Here is a 22,004-nt window from a genome sequence, read left to right on the forward strand (position 1 = left end):
GTAAACTGCTTCAGCTCATCTCAGCTCTCATATTTCCTCTTTTTTTATTTATAAGAGTTTTTATAATCAAAAAAAATTCTACTAAAAATTTTCCAAGAAAAGCATAATAAAGAAAAATAGATCTTTAAAATTGCATAGTAATATGTACATAGTTGGGGTTCTGTTTAACTTGATGGTACATCTTTAGTCTATCTGTGCAGATACACAGGCAAAGTTATAAGAGTTGTTGATACAAAGTATTTTCTTTTTATGAACAATAACTTAAAATGTTCAGCTGTTCGAGCATCTTCTTTGAGTTAATGAGAAAGATTCATTAAAAGTGTTCTAAGGCTTTTATTGAAATTGTTCTACTAGACAGTTACTTGAGACTTGGTTGACAGGATTTCTTTAAATATGTGCTGCTCTGTGCAGTATATGAGGCATCGTGGGCAGCAATAAAAACATGAATTTTATCCTCAAAGAATTTACACAGGCATAAAAATGGATAATATAGATACATATAATAGAAATACATACATATATATGTGTGTATATGTTTCAAAAACAATTATACCCAAGTATGTAAATGTATGCATTAATCACAAGTAATAGCAAATTAGAAACAAGTGAACATTCTATAATCTAACTTGAATTTTGATAGGTTTGTTTGTTTGATAGGTTGGTTTAGATCAGAAATAACAAATTTGCTAACCTACAAAAAATTCCTTAGTGTGGCCTAACCAAATTAAAATATAATTAGGAAATATTTTGCAAAAATCAATAAAAATGCAATATAGTAAAGGAAATGTTCATTTGTGCTTTTCTAAGGCTACATGAAGCCCATAGGGATCAGTTTCACTTGGAATTTTTCTGCCACTTCATTAGATCCTTCTAAGGTCCCTTTCAACTCTTTAAGATTCTGTTACCTACAGCTAACTGCTAGGTTATAGGGGTACTGGAAATAACTGAATAAACAAGAACAACTAAATGATAGTGAATTCATTTTCAGGTCTTAAGTATCACCATAGAATTAAGTGAATATAGATTTCATTGTTTGTTAAAAAAAAATTTTTTTTAAGGAAATTTTCTAGTGAAACAAGGTACTTAAAGAATCCCACATTTCAACAGGGGGCATCACAAAATAATAGCACATAAGGGTAAATAGCTATGAGGGTATTAGACGTAGTTTGATATGCTTGCCAGATATTGCTCCATATCTTGTCTATATTATTCAGATTATTTGATCAAACCTTTTAACATGTTGATATGATGAAACAATGCTGGGTCAATTTTTGTTTGGTCTTAATCTGCACTTTTCTAACTTTGGAAACTGCCCTGAGTTTTTCAGGTTTCTAGGATAACTTTACACAAAGCAATAATTTATTGAACCCTAAATATCTGAAGAAATTATTGTAGTTTTCCAGGACTGTCTAGCCAACTATGAGATAAGAACATTGGATTTTATTAAGAAAATACAGATGGATTTTAAATGTAATGGTGTTCAGAAAAAATTTAAGGCAAAGCATACTAAGGAATAAGCAGCCCTATTATAAAGACTATGTTCTTTTAAGAAAATAATTAATGAGGCTTCATCATCATGACAGCTTCTAGCATCAATAGGAGCATCTTAGATTCATTACTGTCCATATCCCCCCTATTTTTTTCATATTTTTCTGAATGGAATATCAATTAGATGAATGCCATCTTGTGAATTTGTTTTGCTGTGCTTATCTCCCAGGAAACTGGGAGAATCTTGTCCCCTAAGACTTAATTTAAAAGAAAATTTTCATTTATAAGTATATGTGTATTATTAATTTATAATCTTTAATGCTCAAAGGGGCTTGTTTATTTAGTAACCTCAGAGATTTCTAAGACCTAAAAATGCAACATTTAAAAGAATTTAATTTAAACAATGAATAATTTAACCAGGATATACAGAGTATCTTAGCTGAAGCTAGATATATTTCAGACTGGATCTGCATTCTAGAACCTCAAAATAAAAAGCAAGAGACTGAGTCATCCAGTTGATTCATCTATGCGATGTTAAATATTTATGATTGTTCTGACTTCTAGATGTTGGAATCATGTGCTGATTAAATATTCAATTTTTATTCAAATATTTTGCCATAGTAGTCAGAGCCTTAGACTTTTATTTGAAAAATAAGTGACAGATATCATATTTTTTATTCTAGAAACTCTCATTTTATAACTCTAGTTGTACAGATAACTGTTCCTAACAGCATTTATTCACCTCTTAGAAAAATGCTTCTGAAAGTTGGGGATGCTGTTGTCAAATCCTGAAATACATCAAGGCCATGAGTGGAGGAATAAAGCATCTTTAATTGAGATAAAAGGATAGCAAATCTGCCACATTAGAGGATGTATATAAGTACTGAGCATATTAGATTTCACAGCACCAAGATCTATGCAAAAGCTTCTTATACCTTTAGCAGAGAAATGGAGGAATTAGTAAAAGGTAGAAGGAGAAATGACTATTTCTCTCTTAAATTTAATTTAATTATTCTTTTAGAATCAAGGAGTTTTACTCCTTTTTTACTTCCTCATCTAGAAACCAAGCAGTGTAATAAATCTTTTAGAGATTTACCCAAGTCATGATCTAATCAGATAATAAAATAAATTCTAACTTTGGGCTAATGAGTGTATTTATGTTTGCTTATTGTGTTCCCTCCTATAGGTCTGTGGAAAAGTTGATTTTCCCTATTATCAAGACAGGTGATATGGAAATTGATGTCTTTTTGACCAAGATTTGAGTATACCCCAAGATTTTCATTTTAATAATAGCCCATACCTCTCGTTGTGTTAACCAATCCAAGTTGATTGCCATCCCTCAAGCACTACTACATTTTGAAGGGTATATAAACTCTGACCTCACCACTATTAGGGATTTTTATTCTAAAAGAGATGGCCAGATGACTATCCTTTTATTAATAACCTGCTAGTCTTATTAATAAAATGATTAAATTACTCAGAGACTATGTCTCTTGAAACTTTTTAATTGTCAGAATAGCAAGACTTGGTCATGAGTCCTCAGTGGCTCTTGACAATCCAGGCAAGGAAAACCCACTTCATTATAACAGTTTTGCCCTTCAAATCCCATCAGAATGGGGCAAGAACATTAGAAGCTGAGATCTGAATTATACTAAATTCCTTTATAAGATAAAATCTTTGGGCATGGTCCAACTCAACCTAATCAAGAGTAAATATCTTAAGAGTAGGAATGTAAAGCTATTACTTATATCCTGATACTACTAAAATAATACAGGGAATGGCAAGGAATATTTGGAATTAAGAATTTTCTGTCATTATATTAATGATTGCATTAACAATTTTCTCTCACTTAGCAAAAGGTAGCTGGAGGGTACCTGGATAATGTGGTATATAAGGCTGATATTGAACAGCTATGAGACACAATGGATAGAGTACCTGGACCTGGAGTCAGGAGGATTTATCTTCCTAAGTTCATATCTGACCTCAGACTCTTATTAGCTGTGGGAATCTCAGAAAGTCACTTAACCCTGTTTCACATAGCCAGTTTTCTCATCTGTAAAATGAGGTGGAGAAGAAAATGGCAAACCACCCCAGTACCTCTGCTAAAAAAATAATAATAATAAAAATAAATAAATAAATAAATAACCTAGGGTTGTAGAGACTGGATATGACTAAACATCAAAAGGGTTGATATTCAATAACTCTCTGCTTAAGGACTCAGACTTACAACCATGACTTCACCATACTTTTTTAGATTAAAAATAGATTTCATTAAAATAGCAAGTTAATTTACTTATATTTTTATTTAAAACTTTCAACACTGAATATTATTGCAACCAATTATATTTATAGTAGCAGTTTAAATTTAAATTAATTCAATATATAAAATATTATACATGTTTTTCATTCATTTCCTTTAAGTTCCCAAGAGGAGCCTTCCTGTAAAAGGTGGAATTTTAGTTGGGACTGAAAAGAAGTCAGGGAAATCATTAAGTAGAATTGAAAAAAGACATTGCTCCAGGCATGGGAGAACAACCAAAGAAAATGTCCAGAACCTAGAGATGGAGTATCTTGTTGACTAACATCAAGGAAATCATTGTCATTTAATTAGACTACATGATGGAGATGAGATATAAAAAGAATGGACAGGTAGAAGGGGGCAGAGGCTTTGAATGTCAAAAATAAAATTTTGCATTTAATCCTGGAGGCAATAGGGGAGTCACTGGAATTTATTGAATAGAGGTGCAACATGTCACTTTGCTTTAGAAAAATTATTTTGGTGGCTAGATGGAGGATGGATTGAAGTGGGGAGAAACTTGAGGCAGGCAGACGTACTAGCAGACTATTGCAGTAATCCAGGCACAAGGTGATAAGGGTCAGCAGCAGAGACAATGTCAGAGAAGAGAAAGGGAAGTATATTTTAAAATATTGAAAAGATGAAATAGACATCCTGGCAACAAATTGGATATAAGGAGACACACACACACACACACACACACACACACACACACACACACACACATATATATGCACACTTTATATAGAAGAATTTTGTTTTATGTACATGTGTATATATTATATATAAGCACATAGATGGACTTAGATATGTTTTTACATGCACATATGTATATATGTATGTATACTTTTCAGTAACAAATTGATATACTTTTTGTCCCTTCTACACCCTTCCCTCTCTGTAACTTTTTAAACTATTTATTGATATTATTTCTCTGCTGTATCACAGCTTGCCTTTTACCTAGCCTTCCTTTATAATAAATACATATAATGGAACAAAACAAATCAAGCTATTGGCCATGTGTGGGATTGCATTTATTTATTGTCTCTCTACTAAAAGGTAGGCGATATGCTTCACCATCAGTCTTTCGATGTCATTGTTAATAATCAGAATTCTGAAACCTTTCAAACTTGTTTCCCTTCACATTTGTATAGTTTTCATGCAATTTTTTTTTTTTGTGGTTCTGCTCGCCTTATTCTGCATCAGTTCATTCAAGACTTTTCCATATTTCTCTGAATTTGTCATATTCCACATTTTGGAAGGTCCAACAAACTTCTATTACATTCATAGACTACTTTCTTTTCATCAATTCCTCCCTTGAAAGGCACTTATTTTGTCTTTAGGGGACTTTATTTTTCTACATATAAATCCTTTCCTTCTGTCCATGACCTCCTTGGGGTATATGTCTAATAGTAGGTTCTTTTGGTCAAAAGCTGTATTAATAATTTGGTGACTTTTTTATTCTGATTTCATTCAACTCACTGTCCTTTTACAAACCAATAATTTGTTGACAATGCATTTATATGTTTTTTCATAGCTTGAATTATTTGAGAATCCTTTTTTCCACATATTTTTCCATTTATCAGGGAATGTCTTTTAATATTATATATTGAATAAATTCTTCATATCAATTTATATAACTTGGTCATTAGACCCTTTTTTACAAAAGAAATTTTTGTGAAAAATTTTCCCCAAATTGTTTCCATTTTCATTCCAATTACATTTATTTTGGCCATATAGAAGCCTTTCAACTCTATGTTTATCCTCTGTTTTTTTAACACTAGCGATTCACTCCTAAGGGCAACTCATTTTCTACTGCCTCTGAGGACACTACATCATTTAGTGTTGTGTTCTTTAAGCAATGGCTTAAGCAGCTTTGTAAGATAAACTAGATATTTTAAAGAACCTTCTAACAATGCAATGAGATGATTCTAGGATTTGGTGGGTGCTAATTAGTTGGTAGAATGTGCCATGGAGCACAGATTTTTCACCTCATAAAAAAAATTTCTAATAATTATAATTTGTCTACTTATTGAATTGATCATCCTGAGATTTGGAACTTTCTGTCACTGAAAATATTTGAGCAGAGGCTATCAATCAGATAAGTACTGGTAAATATTTAATAATTGGATCTCTGGAGGAAAAAAGTTATGTACAACACATTTTAAAGTGTAATCTACATTATTAATGTTTTTTCCATCACTTTAGTAAGTCTAGATAATTAACAGAACTGATCAAACCCTGATTTGTATACAGCATTTGCTGTTTTCTGAGGTATAAATGCTCAAACTAAAAATTTGACATTTGGTTCTCAAAAGCTTGTTTGAACTGACTCTATGATACTTCATCCAAGGGTATTTTCAGAGGGACTCCAAAACTAGAAAGTTGGACTGAAAGAATTCAAGTTCATCTAATCCAGACTATAAGGTTTAATGATTCTATGTGATAGTCTTAGTATGATTTTCTGTCTGAGAATTAATTAATATCAACATGTGTTGGTTTATATTTATGAATTATTTCAGAAGCAAAATTTGTGATTATTAAATCATTACCCTTATGTGGACTTTTTCTTGATGATAAACATTCAATGTCTTACAGAGTACTCTTGCTGTGATAGCAAATGTCAAAAAACTCAACATATGTTCCCTCGTCGTTGGATTGATGTGTTTTGCTTTGCTATTGGGGGGCAAAGAGTTTAATGAAAGATTTAAAAATAAATTGCCTGCACCTATTCCTTTAGAGATTGTCGCAGTAAGTCAACTTTTGGGGTTTTTTTCCCCCTTTCAGAGTAAATTTTTGTTAATGTAATTTGTAATTTGCTTTTACATTGCCTAAATTTCCCTTTCTATCTCTCCTGGTCCCTCTCAAAGAGCCATCCCTTATTTAAAAAAAGAACTTTTTTAAAAAGATGAAGAGAAAAAAATCAGCAAAACCTATATCCAAAAAATGCTAACATAGCCAATATTCCATACCAGTACATCCACCAACATCTCTTCAAAGGAGTAGAAAGAAGTGTTCTCTCTTATCTTTTCTTTGGGGCTAAGGTTGTTCTTTGCAGTTCTTTGCAGCATTTACTTTTATTTGTTTCATTGTGTGATTGTTCTTTCCATTTGTCATAATGTATATTGTTTCTCAGGTTGTGATTATTTCATTTTGCATCACATCATATAGTCTTTCCATGTTTCTCTATGTTCATCATATTTGTCATTTCTTACAGCATGTTAATATTCCATTACAATCCTATACTAGGATTCATTTAGTCATTATCCTATCAATGGACATCTGCTTTATCTCCCGTAATTTGCTACTACAAAAAAACACTGTTATAAATGTTTTGGTGCATGTGGAACCCTTATTTTTAACATTGATCTCCTTGAAGTACATGGCAGGCAGTGGATATGGACATTTTAACTACTTTATTTTTATAATTCCATATTACTTTCCAGAGGATTATACTAATTCACAGCTCTTTCACTAGTGTTTTAATGTACTCATAACATCTCCTACACTGATTCTTCTCGTTTTTTTGTCATCCTTTGCCCAATTTTTTCCCAATTTTCTGGATATATTTTTAATAAATGTTTTGTATTCATAGTTTAGAACATTCTTTAATATGGTTCTTAATAGTTTTCAATATTTTAATAACTGTTCGTATCCTTTGACTACTCATTTATTGGGATATGGCTTTTACCTGAGAAATTTGATAGAAAGTTGTTAGAATTTTTCCCAATCAATTAATAATTTAGAAAATAATGATTTGGGTTTGCTTTTGATGTATATTTTTTAATATTAAAAAGTCATTTTCAGATATATGTCTTCACCATGTTGAACCTTCCCTTGTAATATAGAAAAATGCTTAAAGAATATCAACTACAATGACTACAGCACATGTAATATTTTATCCCTCTAATATAGGAAGTAAATAATGTTTTGTGATCTTTGCTCTGGAATTTAGATTAGTTGTTGAAACTAATTACATTTCAGCTACCTTTTATTGCTATTTTGATTTACAGTCTTATAATCATTGCATATATTGTTTTCTTGGTTCTATTTACTTCATTCTGCATCTTTTTCTGCATATCACCAAGTTAGTTAAAGAAATGATTATGCTCAATATATTTGTCTCATAAGTATCAATGTTTGTGTTATCTTGATGTGAGATGTGTTGTCAACACCTAGCTCTTTTTCTTTCATTTCCTGCCTTGCCCTTCACCAAATATGACACTCAACATTCAGCAATTCTATGTTAAAACCATGTTCTGTTATGGAAAATATAGGCATGAGTTGGCATTAGAATAAAACTTAAGTAAAATGATGGCCTGTGTCAAGAATGTTTTATGCCCACAGAATTCCACTTTCATCCCTGCCTCTGTAGCTGGAGGTGAAGAGAAGATGATATAGTCTGCTGATTTGAAGAGTTCTAATTGTATTCCTCTTTCCCCTCAGTCCTTTTTTCTAGTAACTAGTGTTAAATAAAATGAATTCAAGAGTCTATGGACAGGAATCTGTAGCACTGAAGAGCTTGCTCTTACCCCATTCTGGTAAGAATAAGCCCTCCTGTACCACAGTTTACTGATTTTCAGGACTGTTCAGTTTCCTGGTTAGAGTTTCACTTCATTCACTTCATATGGTATTTTGTTTCTGAAAAAGAACTAGCTCAATGACAGTACCCCTCTCACTTTTGTGTATGTTCTGTTTTTCTTTCTATCTGTGAAGTTTATATGTGTAATTTCCCATGACAGAATGTAAACACCTCAAAAACAGGGACTATTTTTGTCTTTGTAACTTCAACTGCTAGCACATTGCTTGGCACAGGCATTTTTAATTAATTAATTAATTGCTCAAGCATTGATTAATTAATTAATGTTTCTCTTTAAGTTAAAAAAGGCTGCTATTATGTGTAAAAAGAGTAAAGCATAAATATTATGAATGAGAATAGAATGGAACAGATAAGTTTTGGGGGGGGTGTTTCTGCAACTCTGTATTTTTAACTTTGAATGTAAACCTAAATTTGTTCCATTTTTAGGTGATAATAGGAACGGGCATTTCAGCAGGATTTAATTTAGAAAAATCATACAAAGTGGATGTTGTTGGATCACTCCCACTGGGGTAAGGAATACACATTTTTATTTTGAGCTGTAATGATAAGTGAAAGTATTGTTAACCTATTCTATTGCATACTAATGTACTTTTACAACACAGTTAAAGATCATCTCTTTCTTCTATTTTTAATAGCATGATTTGAATGTAGTACACTTTCAGTTAAGAATAAATTCTAGGATTTGTCTTGATTGTTTTGTGGTTTTTAGCTTCAGATAATTCTCTAAAATCATCTATTGTTTTTATCTACCACTTTTCTACACATTTCTTACATTATTTCCTCCTCAGTTAGCACAAAACCCATTATTCTCTTGTATCTTTTTTTTTTCTTCTAAGAAAAAGTCTCTGAAATACAGAGCAGTACATTTTCTTTGCCCTTAAATCCCTGTGGTCCCTTAGCATCTGGCAATCTCATTCATCCTCAGCTGTTTGATGCCATACAAGGATACCCTAAGGTATATGGGATTCAGAAATGATGTTTTTGTTGTCCAAATTCATTTTTACTCATGGTCAGAGTCTCCAAGTCTATGACTACAATGATCTTAATATCCTTGACATAGACAAACTTGAAAGGACTCATAAAATGTTGGCAAGGATTCTGTAGTCACTGACTTAATGGCAGTCATATTGCTCTATTTCTTAGTGTCCTGAGTTTCCCAAATCTTGTACAGCTTGTAGCACAATTCTACAGAAAAGACTTCGCCAGAGATATATACATCACAAAAAAAAAAAAAAAAACCATAAACACAGACACTCGGGGAAAGCCAAATAGGAACAACAGATCCCTTAACTCCTTCCAAAAAAAGTCTTAGTGCTCTGCCACAAAGAGAGCCCACCTGTCTTTTCTTTGTTCCCAATCACCCCTACAACTATAGTATTATAGGTCAACTTTCTGGGAGCCATAGAGTTGGAGAGAGATTGATGTCCTTTTTAGGACCCTGGTCAGCAGTTGTCTTTCTGCTTACATATATCAAATATTGAGTTGGGCTAGCTTTCATTTTCTAATACAACTCAGGAGAGTAGTATGTTTTCGACTCTGGAATGATACAAACTACTAAATTAACATTTCTAATATAACTGGATTTTGCATAGAAAGTAATTCTTTTCACACTTGGTAAGGAATAGCCTTCTTTTTACAAAACTAGATTAATGGTGTATCTCAAGTCCAAGATTTCATTTATGTGATATGGAAATATTAATGGATTTGTTGATAGATACTGCTATGAATCATAGTTTAATAACTAGTTAACAATTTAATATATACTTGGAGAATAGGCTCCTGGTGCCTAAGTGACTGCCAACCTGAATTGTGTTTTCAGTTTCTTATATATTCCTTAGTTATATCAACAAGAATATAATTGGTGTTTTACAGCACCAAAAGGAAAGGTAAATATTTACATTTCGAAGGTAGGTTTGTAAATTTTATAGCTGGCAAATGGAGAAAAAAGAGGTTTCACATATCAAAGACAACAGAAGAGAAAAATTTATATCAAGTCAGTTTGCAAATTAATTCACAAACATTAGGAAATCTATTCCAGAATTTACAGCTAGCCAGTGTTCATCATGAAAACACAAAGTTAATAAAAATGAGCCAGAAATTCTTTTATCTCTAACCAATTAATCCCTTGGTTTAAATTTTCAGTGTCTCAGCTAAATTCTACACTAAGAAAAGAGATTTCTAACAAGTTATATAATTTTCTTTAACAATAAAATGACCATCATTTTTAAAATCTCAAAATAAATTAAAACCCTTATAATGGTGCTGCTTTTCTTTTTTCAGGAATTTCCTACCATATTATCACATTCATATTAAATATATTCCCCCTTTCAGGTTATTAGCTCCTGCTACCCCAGATTCAAGCCTCTTCCATCTTGTTTATGTTGATGCTATTGCCATTGCAATTGTTGGATTTTCAGTGACCATCTCAATGGCCAAAATCTTTGCAGTTAAACATGGCTACCAAGTTGATGGGAATCAGGTAAAATTTTAGCATTTCTATGAGCTATTTTGTTGTTTTCAACTACAAAGCAAAATATTTTGATAGAAAAGCAGTCTTTCTTGTTTCCACTCCATAATTAACATTTAACAATCATCAGCACATGTTTAGGCAATTCTTGAATTCATATTATACTTCTACATTAATCACATATGTGAATTAGGTTGTTTCTTATAACCTCATTTCATGCAATTAGACTATAAAGTACAGACTTAAGTAGACACCAGATAGGGACAGCTTTAGGAAAATAGTACCACTGAGGCAACATCCATTGCATATAATGGCTCTTCTTTATCTTGAAGATCTGAAAAATGCATCCATACGATGGCAGAATTTATTCAAGGGGTCACCAGCTGTCATGGATTGAATGAGAATTTCCCAGAATCATTTCAATCTCTACAAGGGAATTCATACTTTATTCATATTGGCCTCAGTGGTATTTGGCTTTTAGCTATTCATTCATCAGATAATTCTCCAGTTATCTTTATTTTCATCTTTTTGCTATCAGACCTACTATTAAGGTATTTATTTGCCTCTTATGTGAAAGGGAAAATGCAAATAATGATAGCTGATATTAATATGGATATTGCAACATACTATGTTCTTGATAAGAAAATTCAGATCTGTACAACTTACAAGTATTAAAACATGGATTACAAATGTGATCTTTAAAAAGCAGCTATTTTGGCAACCCAAAGTACATTGTATTGGAATAAAGTCATTCTGGCACATAGTACTTTTGGAATTTAAGTTCATGTAGCAATTTTGTATACATTTGCTAAAATAGAATTATGTCCATTCTGCTGAGATTCCTCTGCAGGAATTAACATTATTTGTGAAATGATCCTGTTTGAATTTAAAAGTTGAGAAGGGACAGAATGGTTACCTGTACCTGAGATAAAAGTAGAAGCTTACTGACTAGGCTATGTTTATCTTTTTGAAGAACTGCTTAAGTTTTCTTTATCCTGTTTTCATATGCAAAAGGAACTCATCGCGCTGGGAATATGTAATACCATTGGATCACTTTTCCAAACTTTCTCCATTTCATGTTCCTTGTCTCGGAGTCTTGTTCAAGAGAGTACTGGAGGAAACACTCAGGTGTGTATGCAGACAGACTTTAAGGAGACGTGATTGGGGTGGTAATTATACATTTTAACCTCTCAGTTCTCTCCTGAGCCCCAGAAAAGCTACTGTGCATGCAGAGCCAATGGGTGCTCCATGGAGTTCTACATCTCTAATCAACTTTTGGGGAGAAGGGATTTAGGGAGTTTAGAATGAATCATATAGTTCTGCAGAGGAAGGTATAATTAATTGAACTGAACTGCAGAAAGCTAGATCTGTAAAGAGGAGCTACAGCCCTCAACTAAATTAGATGTTTGTACAATACTCTGATTCTAGCGCCTGTGCACCCAAAACTTCAGACGTGGGAAACTGTCATGTGCTGTGATGAAAACTTAACCCTGCAGGCAATGACTAAGTATGGGAGGGATGTCAGCAGCTCTCACACCCATCCAAACTATCCCAACCTCTCATGTGTCTCCAGGCCTGCACCGGACATCTCATGAGGATGGGCTTTCAACTTCCCGTCACCCACTTCGGGCAAGGGTATTTGAAATGGTCAGGGTATTTGAGCATCTCTGTATCTAATCAGGACCCATAAGAGCAACTAAAAATTATAGACAGGGGGAGGGGGCAATGGGGCTAGGTCATGGTTTGGGTGGCTTCTGAATCCATACCTGCTTCATATCTTTATCAGTAATTTTCAAGGTATCAGACAAATGAGACCCTACCTATTATCTCACTTTTCTAGAAACCCCTTCAGTGCATTTTGTCTTATTCAGCTTGCAGGTTGCTTAGCCTCTTTATTGATTCTGTTGGTTATATTGGCCATTGGCTTTCTCTTCGAATCATTGCCGCAGGTATGTACCTTGGATTTGGCTTGGAGTTTTGTGCATGTGCAGGAAGTTTGCTGTTGGAATGCAGGCCCAGCCTTCCAAGTCTAGCCTAGCTAACTGAAACTCTTCTCATCATTTTGTGGAAAATAAGACAGAAATGGGAAAGGGGAGGAGCAGCATGAGGGAAAAATGATAATGTCAAAGCTGTGCACCCTGATCATCAGAAAATGGGGAAATGGTTGTGCTGTGTTTCAGGCAGTGCTATCAGCCATTGTGATTGTGAACTTGAAAGGAATGTTTATGCAGTTCTCAGATCTCCCCTTTTTCTGGAGGACCAGCAAAATAGAACTGGTAAGTCAATATAGACAAATTCATCTTAGAAAATCTATCTTGTTAAAAAGAATACAATACGTGGTAAATTAAGTACAGGATATGGATTCGAATGATTTGATATACATAGAAGAAGAGAAAATAAATCAAGGATAAAAGGGAAAAAAAAGAAAATCTACCCTATGACACTGACATATTAAGAACATTTTAGTCCAATTAAAAACAACTAATTATATGAAAGTATTGGGCATATACCTGAACAGTCATCCAACTCCTCAAGGTGTAGTTCAGAAGTAACAACTGATTCAGTAGTCTCAGAATAATAATTATTAAACAGAAAATGCCAATACTTTCAAATCTTTAAAGGTGGTGACTTAAAGATCAGATGATATATACAAAACATATTTGCTACAATTATCTGCATTAAATTCTAAATAAACAGAAGATTCTCATATTTGCTCCAAGTAAAGTAATGCATGCCTATTATTTTCTCCTAATTTCTCAACAATTTATTAACTTGAAAATTTTAAAATAAAAATGATTATTTTATAGTTACCCAGAACCTAAACAGTCATATCTCAAATCACATACAACCTTCTTTTGTCTTTTGAAATGATTTGTGCTTCGTCTAATTGCAATCATGACTTGTATTTAACATTTCCAATATGTTTATATTAGCTTAAGATACCAGATCTGGGACTGGAAAAGACCTCAGAGGCCTTTAAACTAATCTATTCATTTTAAAGTTAAGGGAACTCTCATTTTGTAGTTGAAACCCCAAAAGAAAAAGTGACTTGGCCAATATCACACAGCTAGTAAATATAAGAGAGAGGATCCTAACTCAGATCCATTGACCCTAGATCCATCATTCCTTTTACTGCTCTACCTTGCCTCCTAATTCTACAGAAATTGGAAGAACAGCGATTTAATTTGTTTCATAAGCTGATTTTTAATATAGTTATCTTCTGGTTTGCCTTTGAAATCTTCCAAATGCTTTCATTAATATCTCACACAGAACCACATCATCTGGACTTTTTTTCCTTGTGTTTCTCTTGAAATTGTTCTATTAAAACCTCCACCTCAAACTCTTAAATGAATATATAATCTAAATGTATTGATGAATTTTAAGAAATATGCATAATCCCTTAGCACACCAACCTTTTTTTTTCATATAATCATCCCAGAAGAGAGAATAAGATATAGGAAAAATGACTCTAATATGTGGGGGAGGCGTGTGAATGCTCAAGAAATGTTATTGCTTGACTAAAGAAGAAAAATATTTCATAATCCTACTAAATCTACCTGCATGCTATTTGAAAATTCTGCCTTTAAACCCCTATGTGAAGGCATAGAAGTGCCTCTTTACATATAAAGTACATGTGTTTCACTGTTCAATATGTACTTATCTAAAATGAGACTTTTAAAAATGCCATACCATATTTTCAAACTTATATTTGTGGGAAAAATTTTAAATGATTGAGCATATAGTAAGGGGGAATAATATTATTATAGAATGAGAAAAGTAACTGAAAGAATTACAAATCTGCTATATAGATAGAGATGTTAAATTATCTGGTCATCCTTCTGTTTAGTTACTTTTTATAATTACTAGGGTTTCTAACTATTTTAATACAAGGCTTTCTTGTTTTGGTTTAGACTATTTGGCTTACCACTTTTGTTTCCTCCCTGTTCCTTGGATTAGACTATGGTCTAATTACTGCAGTAATAATTGCTCTGATGACTGTTATTTACAGAACACAAAGGTGAGTTGGATAGTGAGTCTGTGTGTGGATCTTGTATTACTATATTTAAAGTTAAAAATTTGATCATATAATGTAGTCAAAATATGGAGTAAAATTAGACCTCTTGGATTATTTTTATTTAGTTTGAACAAAAAGCAAAAGTGGGGTGGGTGGAAGTATACACACACACACATATACATACATACATACATAGACATACATATATAAATATAAATATATGAAATGAAAATGAGAGAACGAAAGACATGTTAGAATTCAGATCAGTTCAACAAGTAACTAAGTGCCTAACATATTATGTTCTCTGCTTTTTATACTAAGTTCTTCAGGGAATACAAATTAGGTAAGATACAATATCTGCCTTCAAGCAGGTTATAATTTAATAGGAATTTATTATCTATTTGACATAGTTTTTAAAAGTTCATGAATAAGTAGAATATGGGCAAATGTTGTTAATTTCCATAAAATAGTACAAAGTCCTATGAGAGCTCATATAACACAAATAATTGTAAGGAAATAAGAAAGATTTATGAAAGAGATGACTAAGTCCTGTAGAATGAGTAAAATGCAGATAGACAGAAATTGGAGGAGGAGAGTATGGAGAAGAAGAATAGAGAAAGGAAGGCAGGGACTTGGTTATGGAGGATTTTCAGTACCAACAGATTTTATATTTGATTCTGGAGGAGATAGGGAGTCCCTGGAGTTTACTGAATGGACTTCGGCGATTATTTGGTCAAAACTATGATTGAAGGAGATGAATTTGTCACCTGAGGGTGAAGTGAAACTGAAAACATAAATTAAAATAAGAATATCTAAAGCTTTTAAAACCAGGAGGATAAATAAAGTTTAGATTTTATTTGTTAGATGATAGTGACTGACAAAAGGAGACATGATCAGAATAAAGCCTCAGGAAGACTATTATACCAGCTATAGCTAAAGTAGAATAGATAAAGGAAGAAAGGAAGAAGGAAAAGATAAAAGAAGAAGGAAAAGACAAAAGAAGAAAGAAAAAGAGGGCTAGAGAGAGGAAGTAAAAATGTATTAAGCACATACTACTGTGCTAAGTGATTTATAAATATCAAAGTTGATCTCACAACATCCCTGGGATGTATGTGCTATTGTTATCCCCATTTTCAGTTGAGGAAACTGAGATAGTGATTAAGTAACTTGCCCGGGATCACATAGTGGTGAATCTCTGAGGCTGTATTTGAACTTGGGTTTCCCTAACTCCAATCCCAGTGTCCTATCTGCTGCACCTCAGTGGACATTAGTAATTTCAAGAAAAGAAAGCATACATTTAATGAGACTTGGTAAAGGGTTAACCTTTGTTAGAGCATGTGTCCTGGCATTTGGTTGGGAAAATATCTTACCTTTTCACTAAGTAGACTTTTGCAGTAGATACAGATAATGAGGACCTTAACTGGGGCAGCAGTGATGGGAATGTCAGCAATAGGATGAATTGGAGACATGGTAGGACAAAATTTATCAGACTAGTGAAAGAAGTCAAAGATGATTCTGAGGCAAAAAAAAAGAAAAAGAAAAAAACCCAGCCTAGGTTATGTGGAGGATGATAGGGCCATTAATACAAGTGGGAATGACAGGAGGAAAAACATAATTAGGGGGAAGATGATAAGATTTATTTGAACACGTTAAATTCGAATTTCTGACAATTCAGCAGACAGTTGCATTCAGGAAATTGGCATTGAAAGAGAGATCAGATTTGGAAGTCATCCACAGAGATTAGAAGTAGTGAAGATAGAGTTTGGAGTGCCAAAAACAAAACAAAAAATGAATTTTTATAAGATGGATGGCCTCATTCTTCTGGAAACTCTCATACCATTTTCAGTTTCATTCTGTTCTTTTGTATCAAAAGACCCTCATTAAGAACAAAATAGCTGTCATCATTAGCAAGCCAGATGTAGCCCTAGAATTTCTGCTTCAGTGTTACCTTAGAATACTAATTCTTACCGTTTGCTTTGCTGTTTCTAATTTCTGATACACAGTAAAAGAGATGATCATACCAAGTATTTCTAGGTTTTTGTTTCCCATACCCACAAACCTTCTCCCTTCTCCTTTAATCTGTACTTCTTGGCAATAGTCTTGCTCTCTGAAGTTCAGTCATTTACATTTATATCTATCTACATAATGATTCATGGATTAACCCACATATTACCCATTAATTAATTCAACTGAAAGTAATCTCTCTTCCTCTCTCCCTACTGTAGTAGAACCTTCACCATGAAGTTTTTCCCCAATTTTTTCACTTCTGAAAATGTTATCTTTCACTTCATATTTTTTATAGTATTTTTTTTGAGATCACCCCTTAACCTATATCATTCTGTACTTTTTTATTATACTTTATACGTGTGTGTGGTTGTATGTGTGTGCCTATAGAAGTGTGAAGATACAAGTATTGGATTGCAGAGTATGGAGAAGAAGAATAGAGAAAGGAAGGCAGGGACTTGGTTATGGAGGATTTTCAGTACCAACAGATTTTATATTTGATTCTGGAGGAGATAGGGAGTCCCTGGAGTTTACTGAATGGACTTTGGCGATTATTTGGTCAAAACTATGATTGAAGGAGATGAATTTGTCACCTGAGGGTGAAGTGAAATGGGGAAAGATGCAAGGCATGAAAACCAAACAGAAAGCTATTGCTGGACTGCTTGACAGGTGTGAGATAGCCACTGGAGGTAGTTTTTTGGTTTTGTTTTTTAGCAAAGAAGAATCACAAGTGTGTTTTTCAAGGTTAATTCAGTTAATTCAGTGTCAATGAATAAGATTAATTAGAAGGAAAGTGAGCCTAACAAGAGAGAGACTAATTTCCTCTGCTAAAAAGAATTCCCTCTCCTCCATCTAAGTCCTAGAACAGGAAGGCATAACAGAATCCTTAAATCTTCTTTTTTTTTTTTTAATATCATAGACCCAATACTACACTGAAGTCTATAGATTCCTGAATAATGGTTCTAAAGGTATAAAATAAAATGGCTGAGATTACAAAGGAAAACAATTAGCTTAAAATACTCTCATCGATTTTTTAAAAGATATTTACAGATCCCAGGTGTAAAAACCTGGCCTAAAACATAGATTATAGACCAAGTAATTGGGAGAACTGAAGTTATGCTTCAGACAAATCTGATCTCCATTTGTTGTGCACTTCTATCTTCTTCATATTTCTCCTGTCTTTAAAGGGTTTGCTTCCCACTCTTGGGAAAATTATAAGAACCTATGTGTTAAGTGAACTAGAAAACATACTGTGTTTTGGATATTGTAAGAAAAGATCAAATAAAGCTTGGCATTGCAGAGAGAGGTTTTGAGTCTGGAAGACCTGGATTCAGGTTCTCCATCTGACACACACTTATGTGACCGTTAGAAACTCATTTAAATTCTAAAGTTATGAGTTACTAAAGTTACTAAAGATCTGCATTCATAAAGGGATTTTCTATTACATTGAATATTTCCTAAACCAGTGAAATCCCAGCTGTAAACCCAAAAAAAGGATGGGGGGGGGAAAAACTATAATTATCTGATATTGCTGGATTTGATGACATTGTAATCCATATATACAAAAACTATTTCCTTTTCTTTACTATGATGATACTATAATATGCTTTCTCTTTTTTCCAGTCCAACCTACACAGTTCTTGGTCAGCTTCCCAACACAGATGTATATATTGATATAGATGCATATGAAGAGGTAAGAATTTCTTTCTTTTATCCCTTAAGTACTTCTTCCACTGGTGTAGATCACAACTCCTCTGAGTCTTCATGGATGGTCCTTTTGAGTTGACTGCGCCAAAATGCAATTCTTTACTTGATTGTCAACCAACTTGATTGCCAGTGGTGATGAGACCCTATTAACTTAGTGAAGGTGGTCCTACGAAGGATAGACACACTATGCATTGTGAAGCCTTTCCTGCTTAAGAAGAACTGCCAGAACTTTTACTCTGCTAAACTTTAAAGAATCCAAGATATAACTTCCACACCACAGTGAGTCATCAGATCAGGATTGGAATGAAAACTAACATTTTAAGTGATTAATAATAAGTTTACAATAACATTTAAATTTAAGATTTACAGAGCACTTTTCCTACAGCAAATTTATAAAGCAAATAAACTCTGCAATGATTTTCCCCATATTAGACAAGAAGACTGAGGTTCAGACACACATACACACACACACACACATACACACATCACTTGTAAGCTGCTAAGCTATAAAACTCAGAATTCATATCTAGCCCATCAAGTCCAGAAGTCTTATAGTCCCTACCCATAGAACTGCCGAAACCAAAATTTATTATTGTTACTTATTTCTATTAATTATGTAGATATGTAGTGATACCTTAAAGTTTCTTTGACATTTTTATTACTTTAATTACCAGGGGTACATTCCTCTGTGTGATTTTGGAATGTAAATTGTCTTTCTCCAATGCTATCCACTGTGCTATTAAGTTATCCTTAACAATTTATATAGCAATTTAATAACATACAGGAATGTAATTGGGTTTTGTTTTTTAAAAAATCAGCTTTGCTGAACTCATTTAATTCTAGTAAATTTGAGATTAATTTCCTTAGATTTTCTAAGTCCGTAAATATGTTATCAGCAAATAACACACATATGTCACATATATGAGCAGCTAGGTAAAAAAGTGATTAGAACACTAGGTCTAAAAGTGGGAAGACCTGAATTCAAATCCAGTCTCACTAGCTGTATGATTCTGGACAAGTCACTTAATCCTATTTGTTTCAGTTTAAACTGTAAAATGAGCTGAAGAAGGAAATGGCAAACCACTCCATCATCTTTTTCCCAAGAAAATCCCAAATGGGACCACAAAAAGTTGTAATCAACTCTTTGTGTAATTACACAATTGTGTATCTCATATATAAATACACATGCACACATGTATATGTACAATATATACATATGTATTTATCTCTAATTTCATATCTTTTAATTTTTCATTTATAGCTATGGCTAGCATTTCTAATATTAGCTATGTAATATAATCTTATGCCTAGCCCACATAAAAGTTCTTCTCGATTTGCTGAAGTGAAATAACCTTGAGTTATGTAAACTAAATTCAAATATTGGCAGGTTCTACTAGCCTTTGAGTATTATGCCAGCAAAAGACTGTGTCTGCTATATGTGGACCAACCTAGCTAGGTTAGGTATAAAAAGGCTCATCACCTTAATATGGCCAACTAAACAAATTATTTGGCCATGGTAAGCCATTCTTAGTACATTGAAAAGGAATGATGATGAAAAATCCTTACCTTGCTCTTATTTCTCCATTACATATGGTTGATTATTTTTATCAGTATTTATGTGTGTATGTTTTATCAACATTAAGGAAAAAAGCTCTCTGTGGTTTCATTGTGAAAATATTTTAATTGTATGCATCTTCTTAGTATACATTATATAATTATTTTTTGATCATGCTGAATTAAATAATTCTTTATGTTACCAGGCGCCTTGTGTTCTAGGGATAAATTATACTTAATTGAAATATATAACATTTTTAATGTATTGGATTCTTTTTTCAAAAATTATATTTAAGATTTTTTTTCACCCATCTTCCATGTATTTTCAATACCTATTTCATACTTTTAGACTTTATTTTTAAGAGATTACCTCTTGATACAGGCCACTTCCATATTTTCTTATATATTTTTATATGTCCAAAATAACAGATTATATCACTGCCAAACTTACCTTTTCTTTTCTGAGTTCTTAGCACAATGCCTAGCACACAGTAGCACTATACAAATATTAGCTATTATTATTGCTATCGCTTTATTTTTCTCATAATTATTTTCTATCCCCCACTGTTTTCTGGCCAAGTTTTACCAAAATGTTGATTGGTTGTCTTTTTTAGAGCTCAATTTGGACCAAAATAATATCACTAATTTAGATTCAAGTTACCATGTATCTAACTGTGGCTGATCAAACCAACATGAGATCAGAAGGTTCAACCACAGGTTGGGCGCAAATAGTCCATGTGAATATTTGGGGTATATTCTTTCAATTTGCACATCTCAACTTTCTTTTAAACTATTTCAATTCTGCTTTGCTTATAAAGCATAGCACCTTCTCTGATGAGGGTACACCATGCTGAACAGTTCTGTGCCAGTGTCTCCCATGTTATGTTCTTAAAGTTCTTAAGTTCTTAAATTCCAAGGTTCTTGAGACTTTATGAGTTTTCTTTAATAGCTTTTTGTGACCATCATGTGAGCACTTAGCTTCTGTAAATTCTCCATAAAATGTTCTTTTAGGCAAGTATACATTTGGCATTTGAACAATAATGCCAGCCTATTAGAGTTGCACATTCTGCAAGAGTTTGAATGCTTGCTAGTTTAGAATGAGAAAGGACATGAATCTAGTACCTTATCCTGCCAAGTGATCTTCAGAATTTTCCTACGACAATTCAAATGGAAGTGATTCAGGTACCTGACATGTTGCTATTTGTATCTAGGTACCAAATGTTAATTTATTACCATATTTGCTGATATGGTAGCTGAAAGTGAATTGAGGAAATTATGAAAGGATTCAACCAAAGGATACTACATTGATAGACATCTGGAAACATCCTGTTGATTGTGCCCTAAAGTTCCTTGACAGTTAAATTATTTGATGTACTTCTGTAAAAGGAAATGGGTATTTTTAATTTTTTCAAATGTCATTTTGATTTTGTTTTCAAATGTCATGTGTTCAGTGAAAATTGTTACAAGTTTTGACTTTAAAAACTTTCAGTTCAGTGGTTTTATTGGCTGAACATTACTAACATTTTGTCTTCTGTTTTTTTCCCAATTTTTTGGTTTTGTTTGACTGATTCTTGGTGTCTCATTGAATCATTCACTTCCATTTGTTCAATTCTAATTTTTAGTGAATTATTTTCTTCAGTTACTTTCTTTACAACCTCCTTTTGCATTTGTCCAATTGAACTTTTAAATGAGTTAAAGTTTTGTTCATTGGATTTTTTTTTCCATTTTGCCAATTCTATTTGGGGAGGTGGGAGGAAGGAGTTCTTCTCAGTTTCCATTTTGCCAGTTCTGTTTTTCAAGGAGCTGTTTTCTTTTTCCATTTCACCAAATCTAATTTTTAGGCGTTTTCTTCAGATAATTTCTGTTTCCTTTT

At 33.0% G+C, this 22,004-nt stretch overlaps 1 protein-coding gene across 1 annotated transcript in view; it reads left to right on the forward strand.

Moving 5' to 3' along the window:
* Positions 1 to 22,004, forward strand: part of SLC26A5 (solute carrier family 26 member 5) — a 53,092-nt gene that overhangs the window by 18,346 nt on the left and 12,742 nt on the right. The window contains exons 7-14 of the mRNA XM_052000342.1: positions 6,383 to 6,535; positions 8,811 to 8,893; positions 10,716 to 10,863; positions 11,866 to 11,979; positions 12,723 to 12,800; positions 13,032 to 13,127; positions 14,763 to 14,869; positions 18,494 to 18,563. Of these exons, the coding sequence (XP_051856302.1) occupies positions 6,383 to 6,535; positions 8,811 to 8,893; positions 10,716 to 10,863; positions 11,866 to 11,979; positions 12,723 to 12,800; positions 13,032 to 13,127; positions 14,763 to 14,869; positions 18,494 to 18,563 (849 nt within the window). The remainder of the gene's footprint in view (positions 1 to 6,382; positions 6,536 to 8,810; positions 8,894 to 10,715; positions 10,864 to 11,865; positions 11,980 to 12,722; positions 12,801 to 13,031; positions 13,128 to 14,762; positions 14,870 to 18,493; positions 18,564 to 22,004) is intronic.

The sequence above is a fragment of the Antechinus flavipes genome, chromosome 5 (assembly GCF_016432865.1).
Source record: "Antechinus flavipes isolate AdamAnt ecotype Samford, QLD, Australia chromosome 5, AdamAnt_v2, whole genome shotgun sequence".
Taxonomy (NCBI): Eukaryota; Metazoa; Chordata; class Mammalia; order Dasyuromorphia; family Dasyuridae; genus Antechinus; species Antechinus flavipes.